General features: G+C 41.6%; 1 protein-coding gene across 2 annotated transcripts; it reads left to right on the top strand.

Moving 5' to 3' along the window:
* Positions 1-1,443: 1,443 nt before the first annotated feature.
* On the top strand, positions 1,444-15,408 carry GRSF1 (G-rich RNA sequence binding factor 1). Of its 2 annotated transcripts, none has more exons than XM_045079849.1 (10): positions 1,444-1,918; positions 4,438-4,594; positions 5,775-5,930; positions 6,334-6,477; positions 7,146-7,281; positions 9,208-9,392; positions 10,369-10,490; positions 12,021-12,156; positions 12,505-12,580; positions 14,033-15,408. In XM_045079849.1, the coding sequence occupies exons 1-9, from the start codon at positions 1,565-1,567 to the stop codon at positions 12,552-12,554; spliced, it is 1,440 nt and encodes a 479-aa protein (XP_044935784.1). In that variant the 5' UTR covers positions 1,444-1,564; the 3' UTR covers positions 12,555-12,580; positions 14,033-15,408. The 2 variants fall into 2 exon arrangements, with proteins under 2 accessions (XP_044935784.1, XP_044935785.1); XM_045079850.1 differs by lacking the exon at positions 1,444-1,918 and adding an exon at positions 2,088-2,213.
* The last annotated feature ends 11,020 nt before the right edge of the window (positions 15,409-26,428 follow it).

Below are 26,428 nucleotides of genomic sequence, written 5' to 3'. Positions count from 1 at the left end.
AAAAACCTAAACATCACTTTGATATTTGTCTGTAAACCTATTATTATACCCCGATTGCACAGGGCGTAGCATCAAGCCTGGAACACAAAAAGCACTTAGTAAATGTTTTTTAGATAATTGAATAATTGTTCAAAATTAATTTCTTTTCTCCCTTGTATTCTCCCAACTTCCTGTAAGTAAAAATTGAGACTTTTTTATTTAATACTTTGGTGTTACTCTTGATTATAATCCGCAAGATTTCATTCTATGTATTTAGTTGCTCATCCATTCAGATTTGTGTTTTATGCATGATGGCTTCCGCTATTAAGAAAATGAAGGCAATTAAGAAAATGAGAGTCAATATAGGCAGAATCCCTAACATGTTCGCAGATTATGACTTAGTGGTAATCTGTTATGATGGGCTAACCCATTTTCCTGCTTGAGTGGAAGATTAAAAAAAAAAACACACAGAACACCTCTCGGATTTCTAAATCTTGCAGATGAGGAAACCCCTTCTTTGATACTTCAAATCCACAAAGCCAAGCCAATCAGATTTTTTTCCTGTTCTTTGCTTTTTTTGGTGGGGAAAGGGTTTTCTGGGAAATATTGAACTTTCCTTTTCTTAAGAGTAGGCCAGAGTCAACAACTCAAATTTTAAACAAAATTTTCTTGAATACTTCAAAACAACTAATCCAAGAGTCATCCTGTTTTTTCTTCTTTTTTTTAAAGTCCTGATCACTTTAAGGTGTTGCTGAAAGAGGCGATGACATGATCTTTGGGGTTTGCTTTAAAACATTCCAGCAAAAGAGAAAATGTTTGCAGCGTGGTGGTGGTGACATATAAGACTGAAAAAAGAAAAAAATAAATTTCTGAAATTCTGGAAGTTCAGTATACCCTGAGATTTTCCTTAATAAAAAGCTTTAAATTTTTCAGATTTTTCTGTTTTTTAACTCTCAGTACTCCCTTTTGCCTATTAATCTCAGACGGGTTTCCGGATGAGGAAAACGACAACCAGCCTTTTTGCAAACCTCTGCCTGTGCACTCATTAGAGGAGGCTTTATTTTTGCTCTGTACATTATCGGCATACAAGGATCTATATATTTCATTTTAAAACAAAGAAAACTGACCGTCCACCTCAAGTTTCGGGGGTAGTACACTTTCGATATGATCCCAACCTCTTTGTAACAATTCTTTTCAGAAACGGCCCTTTCGCCCCTCGAGTCGCGCGCTTCGGGGGGGGGACAGTGCGGGGCGTCGCTCAGCCGGAGCCCCGTGTCTCCGCCCTCCCCAGAGCAAGAGGGGACCCGCTCCGTCCTCCCCGGGCCTCAGCGCTCCGCCGGGGTTAGAGCCCCGGGGCGGTAGTCCCCGGGTCCCCGCGGCCCCTCCCGGCCGGCCGGCAGCCCCGCCCCGGGGGCGGAGACCGGGCGGAGCCGCGCGCTCTCCTCCGCCTCCTCCCGACTCGCCGCGGCCCCGGGTGCCGGCGGCGCATGTGCCTGGCGCCCCCTCCCCGGCCCTGGATTCCACTCCCCCTCCGCTGGCGCTGCAGCCGCAGCCGCCTCCAGGCCCCGCGCCGCCTCCGGAGTCCATGGCCGGGACGCGCTGGGTGCTCGGGGCGCTGCTCCGGGGCTGCGGCTGCAACTGCAGCAGCTGCCGGCGCACCGGCGCCGCCTGCCTGCCTTTCTACTCGGCCGCCGGCTCCTTCCCCTCGGGCGTCTCGGGCCGCCGCCGCCTGCTGCTGCTGCTCGGGGCCGCCGCGGCCGCCGCCTCTCACACGCGGGGCCTCCAGACCGGGCCTCCGTCCGCCGGGAGGCTGGCGGGGCCTCCCCCCGCGGCCGCCTCCGCCGCCGCCGCGGCCGCGGCTTCTTACCCGGCCCTGCGTGCCCCGCTGCTGTCGCAGTCGCTGGCCGCGGCCGCGGGCCCGGCGCGGAGCTACAGCCAGGTACGTGGGCGCCGCGAGGGGCCGCGCGCAGGACCCTTCCCCGGCCGCGCGCGCGCGCGCGCTCCCGCGCCCCTCCGCCGGCGCCTCGCGTGCACGCCCGGGGATCCGCGGCACGCGCCGCGCGGCCGCCCCCCCACCCTCGCCCGCCCCGTCCTCCGATTGGGCCCCAGAACAAGGGACGCTCTCCCAGGCCCCGGGTTTTCTCCTTGTTTTGTTCTCTCGAGTGTCTGGCCGGTTGGGCAGTGTAAGTGTGGCTGGGGGTGAATGTTGAGGCCTGGTTTCCCGCCGGCCCATGGTAGGTTTGGGGCGGCTGTGGGCGCCCCCTCCCCGCATCCCTGTCGCTCTCCGCACGCCGCTCGTCGAGTTGGGAGGCCGGCCCCGCCGAGGGGTGGGAGTTTCCGCGCGGCCGCAGCGAGAGGCCTAGGCGGCCCCGGCGCGCCTCGAAGCCTGCCGAGGGGACGGTCCACGCGCTGCCGGGCGTGGGCTGGGGCCGGGGGGCCGGAGGCTCGTGGCGCGCGCTCCGCGGTGCCTCGTGCCGCCGGGAGAGGCGGGCTGCCCCGCTTGACTGAAGGTCACCCCTGCCCTTCCGCCTCCTCTGGCAGAAGGACCTTTCGGGCCGTGCGTCGCCGCCGACAGGGAGGACAGCGTGGGGACCGATTTGGGGGTGGGGGGGCGCGGCGAGAAGAGCGGACGCCTGCGGTCGGGCCGGGACCCGGGGACCCGGGGACCCGGGGACCCGGGGACCCGGGAGCGGATGGCCGGTGTTTTGTGAAGTCCGCGTGCCCTTTAGGAACTCGGGTTGCAAGTCGCGTGTGCCCTGGAGGGAGCCTCGCTCCTGCTCGCGAGCGCGGGTCCGGGAAGCGTCCGCTCGCGGCTTCCCCGCCACCTCCTGCCTCTCGATCCGGTTTCTCTCCGTGCAGTTCGGGCTCCTCCTTGAACTTCGGGAACCCGGAGGCTGATCAGCCCGGCCTCGGCTGCCCGTGGCTGAGCTCATGGACTTGAATCCTGGCCCAATACTTTGTGCTGCCCTTTTCGGTAAAAGCTGGAGATGCGGGTGGAATTCTGGGAAAATGGGCAACGGTACCTGGATTAAAGAACACAGACGATCTCTCCTAGGCCTTGGCGAGGCGGCTACTCTCTTGTTTGTTTGTTTGTTTGTTTCCCTCTGAAATTGACTGTAGGGCTATCTGTTGAGCCTCTCCTAGTGTCAGACACTGTGCTCAGATTGATCGTGGACTTCCTGACATTATGTGGACGTCTTCATGGAAAGGATGGGAACCTGCAAAGGCGTGAAGCATCTCCGTAGCATGATAGATTGCAAGTCGCTTGCCTGAGAGCCCGGGTGGTCTTTCCACGTTGATTCGTAGTGCTTGTTGCATTTTTATGAAGTACGGGAAAGACATCTATCTGCTCGAGGCTTCCATGCATCATGGACTCCTTGTAGGTAGAGGTTAAGTCTTAGTGTAAACTGTGGGATGGTACCAAGGAATCTTTTTCTTCAGCCCCAAAAGAGGACAAGTCTTGAAACTGCTGTTGTCGTTCCTGGTTATGCTTGTAGTGCTGATTGGAATCTTGTTAAATTCCAGTTTTTGCCGAATCTTGTAAAATACAGTTCTTGGGGGATGTCTCAGGCTCTTGTTATCTTACACTACTGCTTTTGCCTCTTAGGATTTTTCCTTACTCAGTTGGTCTGGTTTACCAGTTGACAGACTAGTCTTTACAAACACCCTGCTCTCTCATTATTTTACCCACTCCGAAATGTCTTTTATTAACTCTTTCTTGCCTACTGGATGAAGGGGACACATTGAGCTTGACATTCAAGTCCCTCTGCTGTATGGTACCAAGTTCCTTTTGCCAGCTCATCTTCTTTGGCTCCTAATTGTACCCTGCAGTGGAGCCAAATGGGATTATTGCTGTTTTGCAAACAGGCTTTTGTTCATTCATATTGCTTCTTCCCCTCACCTCTCAAACTGGAATGCTTTAGATATTGCTGTCAAAATTCTGTGCTTCCTTTGAGGCACATATTATGTCTTGATTCTTCTGTTAGTGTTCTGTTTTGGATTCCTAATAATCTTGGATCTTAATTGTAGCTCATAAAGCATCCTGTCTTGTAATGCTCGTCTTAGTCTAGATGGTAAGCTCTTTGGGATGAGAGCCTGATACCGCGCACAGTGAGTAGGAAGCATTCATATTTGTCCAACTGAAGGAACCCTTCTTGTCCTTCCTTAACTAAAACACTATCATTAGGTGTAATTCGGGACCGATAATTTAAAAAAGAACAAGCCCTGGATGAAATTTCTGTCCTGCGACGTCATTGGGATATACCTGCTTGTTGGGTTAGAATGTATAATTTAAGCCAAAAAAGGATGCGTTAGGGATTTGTGAAGTTTATTTCTTGCCTCTGAAATAGTAACTGTCCCCTAAGAATAACATCCAGGGCATTGGTTTGCAGAAATAAACATATTCCCAGTAACGTTGTTCAAAGAAGTATTTTTACTTTTCTTCATTTGTCTCGTAAGGAGTCCAAAACTACGTACCTGGAAGATCTCCCGCCCCTCCCTGAGTACGAGTTGGCTTCGTCCAAGTTAGGAGAAGAAGTGGATGATGTTTATCTCATTCGAGCTCAAGGATTGCCCTGGTCATGCACTATAGAAGATGTGGTTAACTTTTTCTCAGGTATATTCTATGTGTGTTTGAAATACGTAATTTTGTTTGAGTGCAAGGTAGTCTCACAACATGGTAGAAACCAGTTTTCTCCAGAAGTTTTGGTATGTACTTAATCAAACCGCAAAACCAGTTCAGCATAGCTCTTTACGTAACACATACATTTAGAATACAAGATTGCTTATTGTCAAGGGATGTAATTTCCTTAATAACACTTTTGGAATGTTTACATATCTGTGATTAATTTTTAAGTTCTGGATCTCACTATGATTTTTCATTTTCCTCTTTAAAAAGCTTTTAGGGGACGCCTGAGTCACTCAGTCGGCTAACGGCTCAGCTTGATTTCAGCTCAGGTCATGATCTCAGGGTCCTGGGATTGAGTGCTCCATGCTCAGTGGGGGGAGCCTGCCTGAGGATTCTCTCCCTCTGCTTTCCAGCTGGCACTTTATCTCTCACACATAAGTAGATACAATAAATCTTTTTTAAAAATGGTTTTTTGGATTGTTTGTTTGTTTTAAAGATTTTATTTATTTATTTAACAGAGAGAGATCACAAGTAGGCAGAGAGGCAGGTAAAGAGAGAGGAGAAAGCAGGCTCCCTGCTGAGCAGAGAGCCCCATGTGGGGCTCGATCCTAGGACCCTGGGATCATGACCTGAGCTGAAGGCAGAGGCTTTAACCCGCTGAGTCACCCAGGTGCCCCTATTTGTTTTTTGAAAAAGATTTTATTCATGTATTTGAGAGAGAGCGAGAGCAAGCTGGCACAAGCCAGGAGAGGGGCGGAAGGACAAGCAGACTTCCCTTCCTACAAAGCACAGAGCTGCTGCCTTGGGCTCAGGTCATGATCTCAGGGTCCTGGGATCGAGCTCCACATCAGGCTCCTTGCTGAGTGGGGAGCCTGTTTCTCCTCTGCCTGCCATTCCCCAGGCTTGTGCTTGCTCTCTCCCTCTCTCTCTGTCAAATAAATAAATAAAAATCTTTAAAAAAGAAAAGAAAAGAAATGGAACAGTGTATAGACTACCATCTCATTAGCGTTTGGATGCCTTCAGTGATGGGGGTTTTTGTAGGGAATAGGATAGACATTTTGGTTCATGGTTTGTTTTGTTGTTGGAATCGGAGGATTGCATTCTCATGACTTGTACAATTGAGCTAAAAGTTTGGTTTCGGGTTTTGATTTCACGGCCGTACTTTCAGACTGCAGGATCCGCAATGGTGAGAATGGAATACACTTCCTCTTAAACAGAGACGGGAAACGAAGGGGTGATGCCTTAATTGAAATGGAGTCCGAGCAGGATGTGCAAAAAGCCTTAGAAAAGCACCGCATGTACATGGGACAGCGCTATGTGGAAGGTGCGTGAAATCGCGCTCTGGCTTTTGTGAGCCGAACCTCAGCCTGTACTTCCGAAGGCAGTTTCATTTGATCCTTAGCAGTAATGAAGGAGATAGGCATTACGGATCCGCCCTTTTACAGGGCATGAAAATGAAACTTTGCAGAGATAATCTCATTTTCTTATCTATAAAATGAGGGTGTTGACCAAGTTCACCTCCCAAGCTGGGACGTTTAAATAAGTCGCAGCTGGCACACGGTAAATAGTCCGTAAATGCCATTCGTTATTTTCTCCAAAGAAGTACATGAAGATTAAAAACACTGGCTTCTCCATTCTTGGATAACCCACTAAGTATGATTTTTCTTTTTTAATGTCTTCTTCCTTTGCTATGGAAATGTGCATGCTTGTGTGCTTTTTCTTTGCAGTATATGAGATAAACAATGAAGACGTGGATGCCTTAATGAAGAGCCTGCAGGTGAAGGCCTCACCTGTGGTCAACGATGGTGTGGTTCGCTTGAGAGGACTTCCGTATAGTTGCAATGAGAAAGACATCGTAGACTTCTTTGCAGGTGCTTTCCAGTTAAATCATGTTTGGGGCCTCTTTTTTTTTCCCCCCCTTACTGTTTTCTTTATATCTTAAATGAACCTTTTCCTAGGTAACTGCATACAATTGTATTAGGTTCTCTAGGGGAGAACTCTTCACTTAGGTTACCAATGTTTATAGATTACGTAAGTGTTTTGACCAATTATGCTGACCTTTGGAGGATGTCACATTTCAGAATTACTTCATGCAGGTATATTTGACTGTTGAGGAAGATAACCTCTTGTAAGAGTGGCCATATTTGTCTAAGAAAGTAACAATTTTTATCATTTAAAAGCATTATTGTCTAGTTCTCAGCTCTGAAAAATGTAACAGTAGTGTTGTTAGTCTAAATTCCTGTTTCCCCTACTACATAATTAATGGCCCCCCTAAAAAACCCCAGAGATTGTGTATTTTAGATGGATTGCATGAATCCTAAATATTCTGGAAATATAGATGTGTAGGTGTTACTAGCTTTGCTGCATAATAATTTTCTTTCTCTTAGGCATGTATCCAACTTAAAGACTAGCAAAACAGGCCTTAGGTTATACTAATGAAAAAAAAATTACTAGTATGTGAATAAATGTATTTAGTCCTTAGGATAAAAAAGGTTCCTGTTAGTAGCACTAAATCTGTAATAATTTTTTGCTGTCCTAGGACTGAATATAGTAGACATCACTTTTGTCATGGACTACAGAGGGAGAAGAAAAACAGGGGAAGCCTATGTGCAGTTTGAAGAACCAGAAATGGCCAACCAAGCCCTATTGAAACATAGGGAGGAAATTGGTAACCGGTGAGTGAAACAGATTCTCATAGTGCGCCAGTCCCGTGCTAACAAAATGAGCAGTAATTTATTGTCTAATGCCAGTCCACAGTCACACTTTCCGGAACATACCAAAATTGTCTTTTCAGAGTTGTGGATTGTTCTTGTTTTGTTTTGTTTTGTTTTTGGAGAGAGCAAGCTAGAGCGCACTGAGCTGGGGGGAGGGGGAAGCAGCTCCCCGCAAGCAAGGAGCCCGAATAAGGGCTCGATCCCAGGATCCGCGGACCATGACCTGAGCCTAAGGCAGATGCTCAGCTCATTGAGCCACCCAGGTTCCCCTCAGAGATGTTTGTGTTTTTTTTTTCTTTTGCTTCCAGAATCTCGATATGGTCCACGCATGGCATTTGATTGTTATATCTATAGTTCTCTTACTAGAACAAGTCTCCTTCACCTTTGTATTTTTATTCCGTTTTCCTTTAAAAGTGCAATTAACTTCTGAACAAACTAAGTCCTCCTGTACAATGTCTCATGTTTTTGTTGATCTTTTTGCTTCTTTATGGTGTGACTTTGTTCCTTTGTATCTTCTATTACTTCCTGAAAATGGGAAGTTAAAGCTGAAGTCTTGAATTGATTTGGGTTAACATTTTGATACAGATACTACACTATAGGTATTATAGCTGTACATCACACTGGATGCATATAGTGTTGGATCAGTTCATTTGTGTCAAATTTGGAGTACTGAAAAGTGTCAGATTTTGGATTATTGTTTTGCTGCTTTCTGGCTGTTTTATTTGGCTCCGCTGAAGTTTTAAAAAAACGAAAAGCTATTATAAAGCCGTGTATTTCAGGATCTGTGTATAGAGTTGATGTAGAGGTCTTTATAAAATTTTTTTAAAATAAAAATGTGTATGCAAGCCAGCCTCCTCTCCCATTTTCTTTTAGTACTCTTCACATTTTCTTATAACATGTCTTAGAACAAATAGATTAGTGTTACGTTTTTATGTGGGAAGATTATGGCAGTGTATAATAAATTAAGAAGTAGTGCCTATCTAATCTTTATAGATCTGTAAATACAAATGGTTTTTGTAATTTATGCTTAATAACCTAATTTGGAAAAGCGGTATTGAGAAAAAAACTGGTTTCAGAAGCTTGGATTTAATAGGCAGTCCCACTGCCAAGCAGATAACAAGTCAGAATTGACATTTAGTTCATCGAATTCTCATTGGTATCTTGTTGAAGTTCTGGGGGATTTTAGCTCCTCATGTACTCTGACGTTTAATATCTTACACAGATATCATTGATTTTCACAGAATTGTCTTGTAAGGCTTTAAGAAATAGTTAACCGATAGTAAAATAGTAAAAACAAATAGTAAATAACAATAGTAAAAAACAATAGTAGAAAACAAATCCCTTCTTACCAGATATTTTCATACACACAATTTGTCTTGGCATAGTTGTTCTCACGAAGTAAAACAGAATAGAAAATACTCTTAAGGGTCGCCTGGGTGGCTCAGTGGGTTAAAGCCTCTGCCTTCGGCTCAGGTCATGATCTCAGGGTCCTGGGATCAAGCCCCGAATCGGGCTCTCTGCTCAGCAGGAGGCCTGCTTCCTCCTCTCTTTCTGCCTGCCTCTGCCTACTTGTGATCTGTCTGTCAAATAAATAAATAAAATCTTCAAAAAAAAAAAAAAAAAGAATATACTCTTAATTAAATGTGTATGAAGAAAGCTGTCGCCTTGGGCAGAGTGTGGGGGAGATTAAATCATTGGCCCCTTCTGTTGAGAATACTCTTCAGGGACTAGTATCTGTATCCAGTCTTTTTCTCTCTCATCTGTTATCTTTGGACACTTTGTTTCATAAGCTGTCAGAAATATTATATCTGCATGTTCTATTTTAAATGACTTCAGTGTAAAGTTACTTTGCATTATTTGTGTCTGTTCACTTTTGTTTTGATACAGGTATATAGAGATATTTCCAAGCAGAAGGAATGAAGTCCGAACACATGTTGGTTCTCATAAGGGAAAAAAAATGGCATCTTCTCCTACTGCTAAGTATATAACTGAGCCAGAAATGGTCTTTGAAGAACATGAAGTAAGTGAGGATATTCGACCCATGACAGCTTTTGAAAGTGAGAAGGAAATAGGTAAGGACCTGCATCATGATGAGACTTACTGGATCTGTCTTGCACGTTTCGATATTTAAAATATTTTTTAAGACCATGTTGTATGGAATTATTAGATTATGGGACCAGGGAATTGAGTTGGAAGATTTATCTGTCTTTGAGTGTCGTATGTACTTAGAACATATGCAGAAGGGCTTAATTATTTCATAAAAGTTTTTTATATAACTGTTTTTGTGGATTCCATATGCAAAGCTGGGTGGCACAGATATAATAAAAGAATTTAAAATGTCAACATTTAAACCAAGGTGAGAAAAGAATAGTTAGAGAGCTTGAATGTTGACTAAAGTAATTACTCCTCTGATTCCTCACCGCAAAGCCACATGTGGGATCTTTGAAGTTTGATCAATCTTTTTTCAACTCATGCCATGGTGGGTCGCTTGACTGGCTCAGTTGGTTGAGCAGTGGACTCTTGATTTCTGCTCAGGTCATGAATGGGGGTCCTGGGATTGAGCCCTGTGTTGGGCTCGGAGCTCAGCAGGGAGTCTGCTTCAGGGTTCTCTCTCCCTCTGCCCCCATCCCCACCCTCGTGGGTGCACGGTCGCTCTCAAATAAATAAAACTTTAAAACCGTGCCATGGAATTACCCCATTAACCATGTTTATTCTTTTTTTAAAGTGCCTGTAACTCAGAACGTTCGTTGCCCTTTTTTTCGCTCATAATCATGTTTCCTTCTGTTTTTATAGAAAGATCTGTTTTTATGTAATCTCGTAGTGGTTTGAGGCACTAAATCTTTGCACTAAATCCTCATGGGTGTTCAGGTGGTATTTGTTAGGTGGCAGAAATTGCAGAACATTTTTGCTTTGAAAAATAAAGCCCTTCTTCCTTACTGGTTCAGGAAGAATTGAGGATTTTGACATAAAGGGCATAACTAATTATAATCTGTTAATGACTCTTGAAGTTCTTCTGTTACTGACGGTGCTTTTTGTTCCCCCTCTCAGAGTTGCCTAAGGAGATGTCGGAAAAGCTTCCAGAGGCTGCTGACTTTGGGACTGCATCTTCACTGCATTTTGTCCACATGCGAGGACTGCCTTTCCAAGCTAATGCCCAAGACATTATAAACGTGTGTGGCAGTAAGATATCCAATCTCAATAGGTTTGGAACAAAAATCCTAAAATTAAACTTATATTAACTTGGGAAAGATACAGAAGAAAATACCCTATTTCTGAACGATTTGTACAGTAAAGTGGCAGGCGTCCCCTTTTTTGTGGAAGCTTGTCTTACTTTCTTCCACTGAGAAGTATGGGTTTTATTACATTTTAAGGTCAAATGTATAATGATAAGAGGATTTTGTGGTACAAAATAATATGATGTAGCTTTAGTAGGCAAAGGAAGGAAGTTTGGTTTTTCTTTAAATTGGTTCAACTTAGTCATTTTTGAGTTTAGGAAACTGAGACCCAGAGGGAGTTTGTCACAGGGGAGGTATATGCTGAGCAAGAATCCCAGCGCACCTGAGTGCTCAGAAGCTTGTAGCTTTCTTCAGGATTCCCTAATTTTTGAGAAAGAAATTTTAAAAATATTTTTATTTTATAACAATGTATGAAAAGAGGGGCACCGGGGTGGCTTAGTTGTTAAGTGTCTGCCTTTGGCTCTAGTTGTGGTCCCAGGGTCCTGGGATTGAGCCCCTCATTGGGCTCTCTGCTTCTCCTTCTCGCACTCCCCCTGCTTGTGTTCCCTCTCTTGCTGTGTTTCTCTGTCAAATAATAAAATCTCAAAAAAAAAAATATGAAAAGGAAGGGAAACAACAATAGCCATATTGGCTTCATGAATCTGAGGACATATACTTAATTAAGGTAGAACCAAAGCTAGAATCATCAGTTAGTAGTGGGTCCTCAGAGTTGTCTTTTTCTTTTTCTTTTGCTTTTTTTTTTAAAGATTTTATTTATTTATTTGACAGAGAGACAGAGATCACAAGTAGGCAGAGCAGCAGGCAGAGAGAGACGGGGAAGCAGGCTTCCTGCTGAGCAGAGAGCCCGATAATGGGGCTCAGTCCCAGGACCCTGGGATCACGACCCAAGCCGAAGGCAGAGACTTTAACCCACTGAGCCATCCAGACGCCCCATCTCCATTATTTCAAAAAAGCTTGATAGGAATCATATCTTAAACCAGGCAGAGGTCGCACAATCTCATTAAAGCATTACATTCTGTTGCTTTGGTTTGAAATGGTAACCACTCAGTGTGGTACCTCTGTTCATGTAGTGCTGGTAAAAAAAACTGGTGAGCAGGTGCATATCTAATATAAAAATGACTAAGAAATGAAAGATGCGCGCTCTTCAGAAACAGGGAAGGATGTCTGTGGGAGGAATAACAAAAGTGGTCCTTGCTGGCATAGAAAAGTTAGAGCTCTCTTGATGTGTTGTATATTGTACAGTTTTTTTCTGTGAACAGATAGTTGAAATGTGACCTTGAGTTCTCAGAGGATAGGAAAAGCCAGAAGACATGGTAGATGTGTAACTACTTTGTTGCTTAAAGAGATTTTCTAAGAACAGTGTCTTGGGTGTATCAGTCATAGTCTGAAACAAAAATGCAGAGTCTTAGACTGCTAGAAATTGGACCTAGTACCATTATGTTCCTTCTGGCTTCTGTTGTTTAGTTCTTTGCTCCGCTGAAGCCTGTTAGAATCACCATGGAATACAGTTCTAATGGGAAGGCCACTGGAGAAGCGGACGTGCACTTCGATACCCATGAGGACGCTGTTGCAGCTATGCTCAAGGACCGGTCCCATGTTCGTAAGTGCTGCTCATGGTGTTCATTGTCAGAGCTCAGCTTGTCTTCACCTTTCTCTGTTTTGGAGTTTGCCTAGACTTTTTCTTTGGGAAACTGTGCTCTTTTAATACTCCTAAATTAAATGTAGAAAGGACAGAACACTATATTGTAATGAAAAGCATTTGTTTGCTAATTGTCCTGAATATTTCTATGTGGAGGTGGGATATTTTTTGCTTGTTTTTTATTTTGTTTTTGTTTTTAATTAGGAAATGGACAAAGGGTTTGACTTGCTGTCTAAACTATGAGAAAATTTATATTATTATTTCTCCGTTTTCACCTTCTTAAAATGAATCTTTTCTTGTCATTCTCAGATCATAGATATATTGAATTGTTCCTGAATTCATGTCCAAAGGGAAAATAAGACTTCCAGGGACTCTAGATAATAAGGTAAATTTAAGAGGTATAATTGTGGGAATTATTTTCAATTAATAAATTAGGCATTAACTCACTAATTTGTAATAGGGTGAAAACCTTTTTTTTTTTTTTTAAATATTTTATTTATTTGAGAGAGAAGGGAGGTGTGCATGTGTGCACAGGCAAGGAACAGAAGGAGAGGGAGAAGCAGACTCTGTGCTGAGCACAGGGCCCAACGCAGAGCTCCATCCATGACCCTGAGATCGTGACTGGAGCCCAAATCAAGAGTCAGACGCTCAGCTGACTGAGCTACCCAGGAGCCCCTTAATAATGATCAGACTGATCAAAAGGACTCAAGCATCAAAATAAGGAATGAAAATCTTTTGGGGAAATAGGACTCATTATGATTGAATAGTGGCGTTGGGTATTTTTCCCATATAGAATGTTCTGGCATCATCCCCAATGTTCATCCTGCTGTGTGCCTAAAAATAATTTTTTACCTTTAATATCTATATATTATGCTGAAAATGTGCTTATATATGCGTTCTTCTTAGAAAATTTAAACACATTTCCTTAGTACCAAGATATTAAAACGTTTAAAATGATAAATTTGATGTGTAATCCCGATGATTCACAGACCTGTAGCCCTGGGGCAAATAATACATTATATGTTAATAAAACAAAACAAAACAAAAAATCGATATATTTGAAATTGGGATTTTTCATTATTATCTACATTTAATGTACCACTGTCTCTTTCCTAAGAAAGTGTTTTGAAAATAGTTGTCTGTCCTAGGAAGTACACAACTTCATAGAATTAACTTAATGTGTGACAAATCTACTGAATGTTTGGATGTCCCCTCCCTTGACTAAATGTTATGTGGTATTTTTTATTTACCCATAAAATCTTTTAATGTATTATAATCATTTTTCTATTTATAGTGGTGCATTTGAGATAGTTAACTGTAATGATTTATTGGAAATACATGAGGCATTTCTTTACTATAGTTCATAGTTGTATTTGTCATAGGCTGTTTTTGGTTATAAAATCCCATAATCTTGTGAGGTTAAATATTAGCTAAAATCTATGTAAAATATATTTTGTGCTCAACTCTGAAAATTTGTCTTTATACCAGGATGTAAACAATAATGTCTAATTTTCTTCACTGTAACATCATGGATTTGTCACTAAATGGATTTGCACTAAATCAGAAAAAAAAAGTATTGGGGCACTTGGGTAGGTCATCTGGGTAAGTGTCCCCAACTCTTGATAACAGCTCTAGTCTCGATCTCATGGTTTTGAGTTCAAGCCCCTCGTTGGGCTCCATGCTGGGCATGATGCCCACTTTAAAAAAATTATTAAATTTGTATTTCTAAATGGTCTGGGAAAGAGTATGGTATGGTAACACTTTTTCTTTTATTTATTTACTTTGCACCACTTTTTCATTTTGAGTCAGTGTGCAACATTTTTCTTTTTATTTTCAGGACGAAGCAAGAAGCATTTCATTTGCACATCTTTCTTGGACGTGGAATATAAAGTTCCAGTTTTATAGCAGCAACTGCTAGAGAAAGGATTTGGGGGTTTTGGGTTAATTGCTTAAAAGACAAATTCCATAGTGGACTGTTAAGAAAAGGAAAGATTCAGTTTGGAATTATGAAATAAACCACAAATTTAAATTTTTGTTTAATCTGTTCAAGATCTGATTTAAAAATCTGGTTTCTGTTCTATATGATTAAACAGTTTGTTTTCATAGAAGATGTGTTACCCAATGAAAAGACTACATATTTTTATTCAGTACTGTCCTTGAAAGTCTTTCTCCTGTTTTACAAATGCTCTGTTGGAGGTTTTGTCTTTTTGCCTCTGAATTAAGGCTCTGCTGTAAAACTTCTCTGGAATGAAATACTGATTTATTTTAACCAAATACTCACCAAAGCAAGGAAAGGTTTCAGACCTTTGAATCATTAAGGTTTGGCAGAGTAGTTTTAATTTTAGGTGTATTAGATTATTTAGGTAGGAGTAGAAATTAAAAAAAAAAAGAAAACCAGAAATAAGTACCACAGGTTAGTGAGTGTAAGTGACAACAGTTTGGCAGTTTTATGTCTTTAGAAATGTTTGCCTTTCTAAGCCTTGTGCTAAAGGCATTTAACTTTGGTGCCTGTATCCGTAAGGAGAGAATTCTAGTCTTAAAAGTTCTTTGAACACTCACCCCCCAATTTTTTGTTGATTGTGGGTAAACCTTAAGGGTGTTTGTTAGTCTCAAACTGTGAAGTGACCTGTCAGAACAGTCCTGACTGGTGAGGACGTTAATGGCTTCACTTGAATTCAAACCAGCTCCTGAGAGGGAAAAACAAAAATCTGTCTCCTCATTTTGCTTTTTCAATGGGATAGCACATCCCATATTTTAGAACAAGTAGGGGTGCCTTGCTTAAATAAAAATAGCATTTAATGTATAACTGTGTGAAGGGTTTATGGATAAAGCTGTACTTCTGTCACATTGTGACGGTACCTTCTGCTTTAATATTAAACAGCTTGTTATTTAAATATTGGATCAAAATGGCTGGCTTCAAAATGTAGTCCTTAATAAACTAACTTTACATGCACCTGTGTAGGAGAATCAAAGTCCTGTATACTTTCTTTGCCTTGTTCCTGTTCTCAGGGCGACGACTGCCACATAGTTACCAGGAGATACAATTCTAGTTCTTAAAATTGAATTAGCCCCGATTTCTGAGAGGTCATATCTGGAAGAGAGATGACGCCTTCTCTCCCTTAATACATAACCATCTCTGATTACCAGCTAAGATGTGAAATCACTGTACTGTAAGTAGTCAATAAATGAAGGCTTCTTTCAGGCTGCAGATTACCCAAGAGTATTTATTTTGGATGTGTCTGTCAACCAAATATATTTTCGTTACCTCAAATCCTGGTATGGTCTGAGAAGAAATTGTAATTTTCGTTTGTATTTCTATCATCCCATGTGAACATGACTTCATTAAGCATCTAACCATCTTCAGTATTACTAAAGTAGAAATGTGTTCTCATATGGGGCGGAGTATACCAGGCTATCAGAAGGGGTGTCCGTGGCTGTGTGATCTATTAGAATATGCTCTTTTCTCTGTTGAGCAGTATGTATCTTATTTGCTGTGGAAAAAATCTATAGGGACTGTTGGGATTGGGGTTGGTGAGAAATTAAATCATTTGCAATTATTTTAAAGCTAATGAATTTCATTTGTACAGCTCTAGGAAAAGAATGAGAGCAAAATCATCAGGATGTTATGTGGTGGGTGTGCATGAAGGTGGCCCGGGTTGTCTTGCCACATCAGTGGTGAGGGCTCAGTGCAAAAGGTGGCCGTTCTCGGGAAGTCATCTTAGGAATTCGTATACTTATCTCCCTTAGTAGGTGATCACTCATAATTTAGGCTAGTAAATGAGTGATTGCTGAGAAGGCAAATGTAGCTACTGGGAAGAGAAGGAAAGTACATAATAGATTAAAAGTAACCTTTCCATCCAATCAAAAGACATACTTCTATCTCCCAAAATACGACAAGACTGGGTTGTATAGTAGCTGTTGAAAGGAGTAATAATGATGGGGAATATTGCTCTTCTGGTGGGTCCTTTGGGTCTTTATCATCTCTTTGGTGATAAAGCTATGGAAAAACAGCAGGTTTAGATAAGGAGAGATGACCCATCTTGCCGGGGCTAGCTACTTGAATGGCAGGGGTGGCAGGGGCCGTCTGATGATGAGCGTGTAGACACCGTGGAGAACGTTGCTGGAGATTGTGATCGGATGGGGACACTCCCTGACAGGAGAAGGAAGCAGAACCAGAGTTGTCCCTCTGCCTGGGTGGATGAGGCTTCTGTCAGGTGGGAAGAGAGACTGAATCCACTGTGGAGTGGGGGGCTCGGAATCCTTACTACTGTGGTGCGGGGCGGAGGAAGCGGGAGAAGGCCCCTTACAGCCACAGGCCATTTTGAGGCAATGGCCCTGCTTTTGATGAGTCAGCAGGTCCTGTGGGCATCCTCTGCCAGGAACAGTCCTTTAACAGATTGTCATTTGGAGTGTTTCCTCTGGGTTAGCCCTTATTCCTTTTATAATCTAAGACATTCCATTGTTTTAAGAGTGTCCCCTAAGTCATGTGAGAGCGTTCACATTGAACTGGCAGGGCCTGTGTTACGGAGTAGAACAGAGTATCTCCGATGTAAGGTAGAGGCAGGCCCAAGTTCCAGAGGCTTTACAAAAACAATGTGTAGTAGGAATAGGTTTTCCCTCGATCCAGACTAGATGAGACTCTGAGGTTTGCGGGAAGGGAATGAAGCCGCGATAAGACATTCCTGTGTAGGATTCTGTGTGTACGTAAGATTTCAGCTCATTTGGGTAACTACCAACGAGGACGACTGCTGGATCATGGGTAAGACTATGTTTAGTTTTGTAAGAAACTGCCAGACTCTTCCAAGGTAACTGTGTCGTTTTGCATTCCCACTAGCAGTGAGTGCGAGTTCCTGTAGCAGTTCCTTGGCAACACTGGGTGTTGTCAGTGTTTGGAATTTGAGCTGTTGTCCTAGGTGTTCACTGGCTATCTTGTTTGATTTTGCAGTTCCATAATGACCCAAGACGGTGAGCCTCTTTTTTATGTATTTATTTGTATCTGCGTATTGTCTTTGGTGAGATGTCTCTTTAGAGCTTTTGCCCAGTTTCTTACGGTGGTTTTCTTCCTGAATTTTAGGACAGGGATATAGGAAGGTTTAGTTTCGTTCTTAAACCTTGATGACATGAAAATAAATGGTGGGGTGATTTGTAAATTGCATTTTATTTTTTGAACAAAATAAAATTCAAAAGATATACAAGGGTATACGGTGAAGTCTGCTTCCCATCCTGTACGTTAGCCACTTAGTTCTCCTACTCAGGCAACCCTGTCACCAGTTTCCAGGTAAACCTCCAGTGATGTTTACTGTATAGATGAGCAAATATTTAATAGACATTTTCATTTCTTTTTAAATATAAATTATAGCATAACTCTACATGCTATTCTGTGCCATTTTTTCCCTTCTAATATATCCCAAAGATCATTTTATATCCATATATCGAATCCTCTCATTTTTTAAAATGTACAGTATAGATATATGAAATTTAACCTGCCCGTTACTGGTGAACAGGTGAATTGTTTTCAATCTTTTGCTATTGTAATGCTGAAATGAATTATCTTGTATAAATTTATGTCATTTTGTACATACACCAATTTCTCTAGGATAAATGGTCAGAGTATGTGCACTTGTAATTTATATCTAAAATTAAACTTGTAACAATAATTTATGTTTTCTTAGTTTACACCAGCAGCGCAAGTGTCCATTTTCCCATAGCCTCACTAACACAGCATATTAGCAATCTATTTGCCAATCTGACTGGTTTAAAAAAACTGCAGTGGTATTCTCTTAGGAGGTAGCATTTCATGTTTAAGACTTCTGGGGTTTCCTTTTCTGTGAATTGTCTTCGTATCCTAACCCCATTTGTCCCTCCCTTGTTATGCCTGTCTACTTATCTCTTCATATCAATCTTAAAGCAAATCCAAGACCTAGCCTCATAACATATGACCCTATTTCAGCATGCATCTCTTTCTTAAAAAGGACTTAAAAACCACCATTCCTAAAAATACTAACTTCTTGTCAAAAATAGCTTTCTGAAAAGTGATTTTTTAAAAAGTTTTATTTGAATCAGGATCTAAACAGCAGTCCTTACGTTGCAGTTGATTATTATGACTCTGCTCCAACATTTTTAAATAAAAAATTTTGAGCATAGAGAATAAATTATAAACATATGTACACCTACACCTAGATTCTACAAGTAATATTTTGTCATACTTTCTTCATCATATCTGTGCATCTATATCCGTCTTTTTTTCTCTCTTTTTTTTAAGGATTTTTATTTATTTACTTGAGAGAGAGACAGTGAGAGAGAGCACGAGAGGGGAGAAGGTCAGAGGGAGAAGCAGACTCCCGGAGCTGGGAGCCTGATGCGGGACTCGATCTCAGGACTCCGGGACCGGGACCTGAGCCGAAGGCAGTTGCTTAACCAACTGAGCCACCCAGGCACCCTGTCTTTTTTTCTTTTTTAAAGATTTTATTTATTTATCAGAGAGGGGGGAGAGAGTGAGCACAGGCAGACAGAGTGGCAGGCAGAGGCAGAGGGAGAAGCAGGCTCCCTGCTGAGCAAGGAGCCCGATGTGGGACTTGATCCCAGGACGCTGGGATCATGACCCGAGCTGAAGGCAGCTGCTTAACCAACTGAGCCACTCAGGCGTCCCATTTTTTCTTTATAGATATCAAAGTTGTAGACATACTTAACTCTTAAGCTTTTTGAAATACATACTGTAGAGTTTTTCCTTGAGGTGAAATTTATAGTGAACAAGTGTTAAGTGTACCTGTCACGTGATGAGTTTAATGTACAATTGTGTAACCTCTGGCAGGTTGTGGAACATGTCCATCACATCACAAGGTTTCTTCGCCCAGTAAAGTCCTGCACCTTTCCCATCCCCTCTTCCTGTTAGAATTTTTTTTTTTTTTGCCATAGATTAGTTGACCTATTCTAGAATTTTCATATAAATGGAATCATACAGTGTAAAGTTTAACTCAGCATGTTTTGAGAGTCATCTTTTTCAGCTTTTTGTTCCGTTTTCGTTGCCGAGTAGTATTCCATTATCGGAAACTACCACAGTTTAACCTTTCACTTAGATGAACAATTGATGGACAGTAGGCTGTTTCTAGTTTTGGCTCCTGTGAATAAAGTGGCTATGAACATTCTTATGCAAGCCTTTTTGTGGATCTACATTTTAATTTCTTCTGGGTAGTATTTAGTTGAATAACCTGAGTTGTAAGATAGATGTAGTTTTAAGTTTACTAGAAATTGACATACTTTTTTCTTAAGTGGTCATCCTATTTTGTAAAACCAACAATATGAGAGTTCCAGTAGATTATTTTTGGGAAAATTATAGTCTTTATAATATTAAACCTTTCTATCCAAGAACTCAAGATCTGTTTCCATTTTATTTGGGTATTAGTGTTCTAGAAAGTTTCATAATTTTCTGCATATCATAATTTTCTTGCATATTATTATTTAGTAAGCATAGCTAATGAGGTACATCTTCTATTTTTATCTACATATTTTTGTGAGATGTCTTTTTTTAGTCCTTATAGCTATTAAAGCAAAATGTTGAAATAAAATTATTTTAGAACCAGACTTTTTTTTTTTTTTAAGATTTATTTATTTATTTGACAGAGAGAGGTCACAAGTAGGCAGAGAGGCAGGCAGAGAGAGAGGAAGGGAAGCAGGCCCCCTGCTGAGAGCCCGATGCGGGACTCAATCCCAGGACCCTGAGATCATGACCTGAGCCGAAGGCAGCGGCTTAACCCACTGAGCCACCCAGGTGCCCTAGAACCAGACATTTAAATTATATCCTAATTGAAAAGAATTACAACCTAATATTTTTAAGGAAAATTTTAATTATCAACTAAAATAATTACATTAGTATTTATGTTATTCATTTTAAGTTTCTAATTATGGATTTCATGCCTTATAAGGAATATGTGTCAAATTTTTGCTAAGGAAACAAAGGCCTTGAGGATGAAGGTTAAACAAAGCTGCTGATGGCTTTCAGGAAATCAGGATTTGTAGGAGTTGCGGAAATGGCTGACTGTGATTCAGCTACATATTCACCACTGAAATGAAATAATTCACAGGAGGAATACCAGAAGCTTCCGGAAGCATCTTAAATCTAATGTTTGCCAAAGCACATGACATGCTTGCCAGTGGCAAGGAAAAATATTGTAGTTTCTGCTTCTCTCCCACTGTGCAAAGCTTGTGTGAGTCTCTCTTATAGGCAGAATGTAATGCAAAACCCTGCTGGCAGGGAATTCTGAGGAATCTAGTTCCTAGTCTTCTAGCCTTCGTGAATAAGGCATTCTGGAAGGTGGAGACTAGGTCCACATCCTCACCGTTTGGTGCCAGCTTGCGATTTTAGCCATTCTGTGTGTAGTGGTTATTTAATTGTGGCTTTAATTTGCTGTTCATGACAACTGATAATGTTGAACCTTTTTTCTTAAGCTTCTTGGCCATATATATTTGTGGCCTAAAGAAGGCCACAAATACCTTCTTTAGTGAAAATGAAGTGCCTATTATTTCTTTTAACCTGTATGTTCCCCTTTCCATATCTTTTGCCCTTATTTGAAGAAATAAGATTAACCTGTAAAGGTCTCCATGAACTGAATTTTGTCAGTTGCCTTCCTATGATGTTTATTGACCACTTTTCTGTTGTGTTTGATTTTTTTTCTTAATAGGAGCCCTTTGTTCTTACAATGAGCTAACTAAATACCTTTCCCCTCAGCGCTTTGCCATTTTGTTTGCTAGTCATGGCAGAAAATATTTTTGTGTGGTATAATTTTTTTTTAAGGTTTAAAAAAATATATATTTATTTATTTATCAGAGAGAGAGCAGCAGCAGCAGCAGGCAGAGGGAGAAGCAGGCTCCCCATTGAGCAGGGAGCCTGATGTGGGACTCTTATCTTAGGACCCTAGGATCATGACCGGAGCCAAAGGCGGATGCTTAGCTCACTGAGCCACCCAGGTGTCCCTGCGTGGTGTAATTCTTATTTATTATTTTGGAGAGCATAGGAGTAGGGGAGGGGCAGCGGGAGAGGGAGAGAGAATCCCAAGCAGCCTCCATGTTGAACGTGGAGTGTGACACGGGTCTTGATCTCACGCCCCTGAAATCATGACCTGAGCAAATTCAGGAGCCAGGTGCTGAACCAGTTGAGCCATCCACGCACCCCTATGTGGTGCATCTCTTAAATCTCCCCTTTTATGGCTGCTAGGTTTTGTGTCAGGATCAGGCCATTGTAGTGAAATGCTTTTGAAAGTACTTGGGGAAGCCATGGAGCCAGTGTGGACTAGAATATGAATGGACTCAGTGAAACTCTCAAGGATCACTATGGTACATTTAAGAAAGTCTTTAAAGTGATCCAGACTGAATTTGAAGGCCGCAGGTGAAATTTCCCAAGTATTTTCAAAGACCTGTGATCCCAAAACATACCTGGTTCTAACTAACCTTTCTGCTACTTGACGATGGCATTTGATAATAAAGACCAAGAGTTAAGGACACACTGAGTTTTTCACAGTCTCTGATAGGCCGGCTGCGGTACTCCTTTATCTCTTGGTCTTGTCAAGAAAGCAAATGGGGGAATACAAGTTATACTGTTGGGCTAATTTTTAACCTGCTTTAAATTTTTAAGTTTTTTTTTTTTTTTAAGATTTTATTTATTTATTTGACAGAGATCACAAGTAGGCAGAAAAGCAGGCAGAGAGAGGAGGAAGCAGGCTCCCTGCTGAGCAGAGAGCCCCATGTGGGGCTCCATCCCAGGACCCTGGGATCATGACCTGAGCCGAAGGCAGAGACTTTAACCCACTGAGCCACCCAGGTGCTCCTAAGTTTTAAAGCTTTTAACTTTAAAAACTTTAACCTGCTTTTAATGAACTTTAAATTTATTTAAAGAATAAATTATTTTTGATAGACCTTATAATTGAATATGAATGATGCATTTGTGTCAAAAAGCAGCACCCCAAAATGGTAAGGCGATGTTGCTGCTTGGGGACGTCTATAGCTTTTCTTCTTTCTTTCTTTCTTTTTTTAAAGATTTTATTTATTTATTTGAAAGATGACATCACAAGTAGGCAGAGAGGCAGGCAGAGAGAGAGGGGGAAGCAGTCTCCCTGCTGAGCAGAGAGCCCAATGTGGGGCTCGATCCCAGGACTCTGAGCCAAAGGCAGAGGCTTTAACCCACTGAGCTACCCAGGTGTCCCTTCTATAGCTTTTCTGTCCTCTCTGCCTGTTGGAGGCCTGAGTGCTCCCTCTCTACCAAGCGTAATTAATAACTCTTAGGACTACGACATCCTCAGCAATGCTTACAACTGGTCACTGGCTCTGTTTTTTAAATAACTTTTTGTTTCAATATGCTGTCTTTGGATAAAATTTGACTTTTATTCGAGGTGTAGAAATTGTACATGCCAGATATTTAATTTCTGATTTGGTAGACTGACATGCATATAAAACTCTCTGTACAAAAGTAATGTGTTAACAAAATTAATTGTCCTCAGGGATGTTGAGAATAAAAGATTCAGTAATGTCCAAGAAATGTCTAAGAAGCCTTAAGATTTGACTTGAGGGACCATTAAGGGGATATATTAGGCTAAGTTATTTGAAAAGTGTTTTATTATAAATCAAAATTTGGTCACTTCTGAAATACAATTCTTTCAAAAGGGCCTACCTTTTCTGTTGAGCAAAGCTAAAATAAGGCTATAATAGTGACCCCAAGAACTACTTTAAAATCACTAGTTCATACCTGGGGTCCTTTCATAGAACGGTTAAATTCTCTTTTAAGAGTTTCATCATACATCTTTATTGACTTACACTGAGCTATAAATCTGACTTAAAATCCCCATTCTGAGGAAACTTCTATTTGGAAATAAACATTTAGGGAGTTAAGTTCCATTAAGTTTAGATCTTTGAGTATGAAAGTACCCTTTTTTTTATTTAAGGAAATTTTTTTTAGATTTTGCTTTTCCTTAGTAATCTCTCCACCCAATGTAGGGTGCAAATTCATACCCCTGAAATCAAGGGATGCGTGCCCCACTGACTGGACCAGCCAGGTACCCCTAAGTAAATCTCATTTCAGAGTAGTTTTAGGTATACAAAAATATTGGAAAAATGGATTTCCTACATGTAGCTCATCTAGTTTCACTATTGTTCACCTCTTACATTGTACAGTGTATTTGTCACAACTAATGTTAGTACGTTACCATGAACTAAATTCCACACTTCATTTAGATTTTTTTTTTAATCCATTACGTTTTATTTTGAGTATGTCCTGGATTCTTACCCTGCCCTGTTACATCAAGAGTATTAACATTTTGGAAGAATCTCAACAGATCTAGAGAATTATCATCATTGGTCCAGGATACAGAAACTGTGACCTCCGAGAATTCTGGAAATCTCCAGGTCAGCCATATGCTGAGGGGATCAATGCGAAACGACCAGCAGCTTTCCCAGTGTATCTTAGTTCACTTAGATTTTATTGGCTTTTGCCTCCTGTCTTGTTCCAGGATACATTACATTTAATCATCATGTCTCTGTAACCTCTGACCTTGTTTCTGACGACCTCGACAATTTTAAGGAGTACTGACTGGTCAGGTATTTTGTAGAATGTCTTTCAGTGGAGTTTTGAGGTTTTTCTCATGGTTACAGTGGGGTTATAGGATTTGGTGAGGAAGAACACCAGGGTCCCATTTTCACTCATCTTATTAAAGATTCATGTTTGCAGCGTAACTCATCACTGACATCAATTTTGATCACCTGGCCAAGATAGGGTTTGCTGGGTGACTATACATTTCCTTTTTCCTTTTTCTATATTGTACTTTAAAAAAAAATTGTACTTTCTATATTGTGCAAGTTACTAAGCACAGCCCACATTCAAGAGGTGGAAAGTTAAGCTTCGTTTTGAAGAAATAGAAAATCGTTTGGGAATTTTCTGAGTAGATGTGCCACTTCTCCCTCACTTAATTAAAATCTTTTGTATTAATAGGAGCTCAGATATTTTGTACTTTGGCTTATAACCCTATTCTACATTATTTCGTTGCTCACACTTAAGCTTTGGCCACCGGGAGCTTTTTATTGGCCACTGTATCCCTTCAATGTCCTTGACCCCTTGGTTTTTATGCTACTTTCTCACTTTCTGGCATTACAAGATGTCCCAGATCTAGCATCAGCCATTTCTTCGAAGAGCCCTGGTTCCTTTTAATGGATAATGGTGTTAGAAACCAAGCTGTAGGGGCGCCTGGGTGGCTCAGTTAAGCGTCTGCCTTCAGTTCAGGTCATGATCCCAGGGTCCTGGTTTGGAGCCCGGCATGGGCTCCTTGCTCAGTGGGGAGCCTGCTTCTCCCTCTCCACCTGCCTGCCAGCCCCCTTGCTGTGCTGTCAAGTAAAATCTTAAAAAAAACCCAACAAAACAAAACAAAAAAACCCCAAAACCCCAGCTTCGTTTTTTCTTTCTCTCTCTTCTTTTTCTAAGATCTTATTTATTTGAAGGAGAGCGAGCGAGAGCCTGACCAGGGGGAAGGGAGAGGGAGAAGCAGGCTCCCTGCCGAACAGGGAGCCCGAGGCAGGACTGGAGCCCGATGCGGGACTCCATCCCAGGACCCCAGGATCATGACCTGAGCAGAAGGCAGACGTTTAACTGGCTGAGCCACCCAGGCACCCCAAGCTTTAGTTTCTAATTAAAGATTGGATATCGGGTTGTGCCCACTGCTTCTAGACCCCCTCAGCAGACAGAACTGTGGTAAACCATATTCATCTTCCCCAGCTGAATCTTCCCCCCCTTCCCTCAAACCCCCGGCAACCACCATTCTACTGTGTCTGAATTCGGCCGCTCCAGGGACCTCACACAAATGGAGTCCTAGCTGTCCTGTGACGGGCTTGTTTCACTTGTAATGTCCTCAGAATTCATCTGTGTAGTAGTATGCGTCACAATTTCCTTCCTTTTTCAGGCTGAATACCCCATTGTATGTATCTGCCGCATTGTTTCTTCTTGGTGGACACTTGGGTTGCTTCCCCTTTTGGCTGTTGTAAATGCTGCTATGAACATAGTTGTATAAATATGTTTGGGTCCCTGCTTTCGCTTTTGGATGTAGCATACCCAGAAGGGGAACTGCTGTATTACCTGGTGATTTTAATTTCTTCAGGAACCGCCATACTGTTCGGCAGTGGCCGCACCCCTGCCAACAGCACACAGGAGTACCAGTTTCTCCACGATTCTGATGAAAGTCCAACCCATGTTTTTTTCATTATTGTTGTTGCCTGTGCTTTTGGTGTCTTATCCAATAAATTATTGCCAAATCTAATATGAATCTTTTCCTGTTTTTTTCCCCCTAGCTCTGGTTCTAGCTCATTTGTTTAGATCTTTGAACAGTTTGGAGTTAATATTTGTATATGTTGTAGTAGAGGTCCCACTTTTTCCCCTTGCTTGTGGACATCCAATTTTCTCACCCAATTTGTTGAAAACACTGTCCTTCAAGTCCCTTCTGGTCTTGGCACCCTTCTCAAAAATCCTTAGACCATATATATAAAGGTGTATTTCTAAGCTCTCCTATTCCATTGGTCTAGGTCTTTAAGCCAGTACCATACTTTTTTAAAAAACCATACCGTTTTGATCACTGTAGCTTTGTACTAAGTTTTGACATAAGAAATGAGACCTCCAACTTTGTTCTTTTTCAAGATTGTTTTGGCTATTTGGGTGTCCCCTGGGATTCCATATGAATTTAGCATAGGTGCTTTTATTTCTGCAAAAAATGTTGGGTTTTTGATAGGATCACATGGGATCTGTAGATGGTTTTGAGTAATATTGACATCTGAACAATATCGTCTTCCAATCCATAAACATGGTGTGTCCTCCCGTTTGTTGTGATCTTTAATTTCTTTAGGCAACGCTCTGTAGTCTTTAGCATAAAGATCTTTGCCTCTTTTATTCCTAAGAATGGTATTCTTGTTGGTGTACACTGTGAATACTGGAAAGCACAATTTTTAAGGAAGACAACTAACACGAAATCAAGGCATTCATGACTTGGTTTCCTTGCTTTTGTGGACCAGCTGCACCAAGAGATCTTTGGAGATTTGTCGGGGGGGATAAAAAAAAGAAAAAGCCTAAATAGCTTTGTGTGTTAAGTCACAATAAAAATCTCAAGTGGCTAATTACGTATTCTTCCTCACACCAGGTACTGAGTTGCCTCCTCTTTGCAATTTGATACAAAACTAGTTATAAAATAGCTTTTTGCTAATTAGGGATAAT

Source organism: Mustela putorius, unplaced genomic scaffold, assembly GCF_011764305.1.
Source record: "Mustela putorius furo isolate JIRA1106 unplaced genomic scaffold, ASM1176430v1.1 tig00000430_pilon_pilon_pilon, whole genome shotgun sequence".
NCBI lineage: Eukaryota > Metazoa > Chordata > Mammalia > Carnivora > Mustelidae > Mustela > Mustela putorius.
The sequence above is the reverse complement of the archived record's forward strand: the minus strand, read 5'-3'. Positions and strand labels throughout refer to the sequence as shown.

Excerpts from the sequence above, each read along its gene's own strand:
- GRSF1 (XM_045079849.1), top strand. The coding sequence starts at position 1,565 with ATGGCCGGGACGCGCTGGGTGCTCGGGGCGCTGCTCCGGGGCTGCGGC. Across the intron at positions 4,595-5,774 it reads TGTGGTTAACTTTTTCTCAG|ACTGCAGGATCCGCAATGGT; the intron begins GTATATTCTATG and ends CCGTACTTTCAG. Across the intron at positions 7,282-9,207 it reads AGGGAGGAAATTGGTAACCG|GTATATAGAGATATTTCCAA; the intron begins GTGAGTGAAACA and ends GTTTTGATACAG.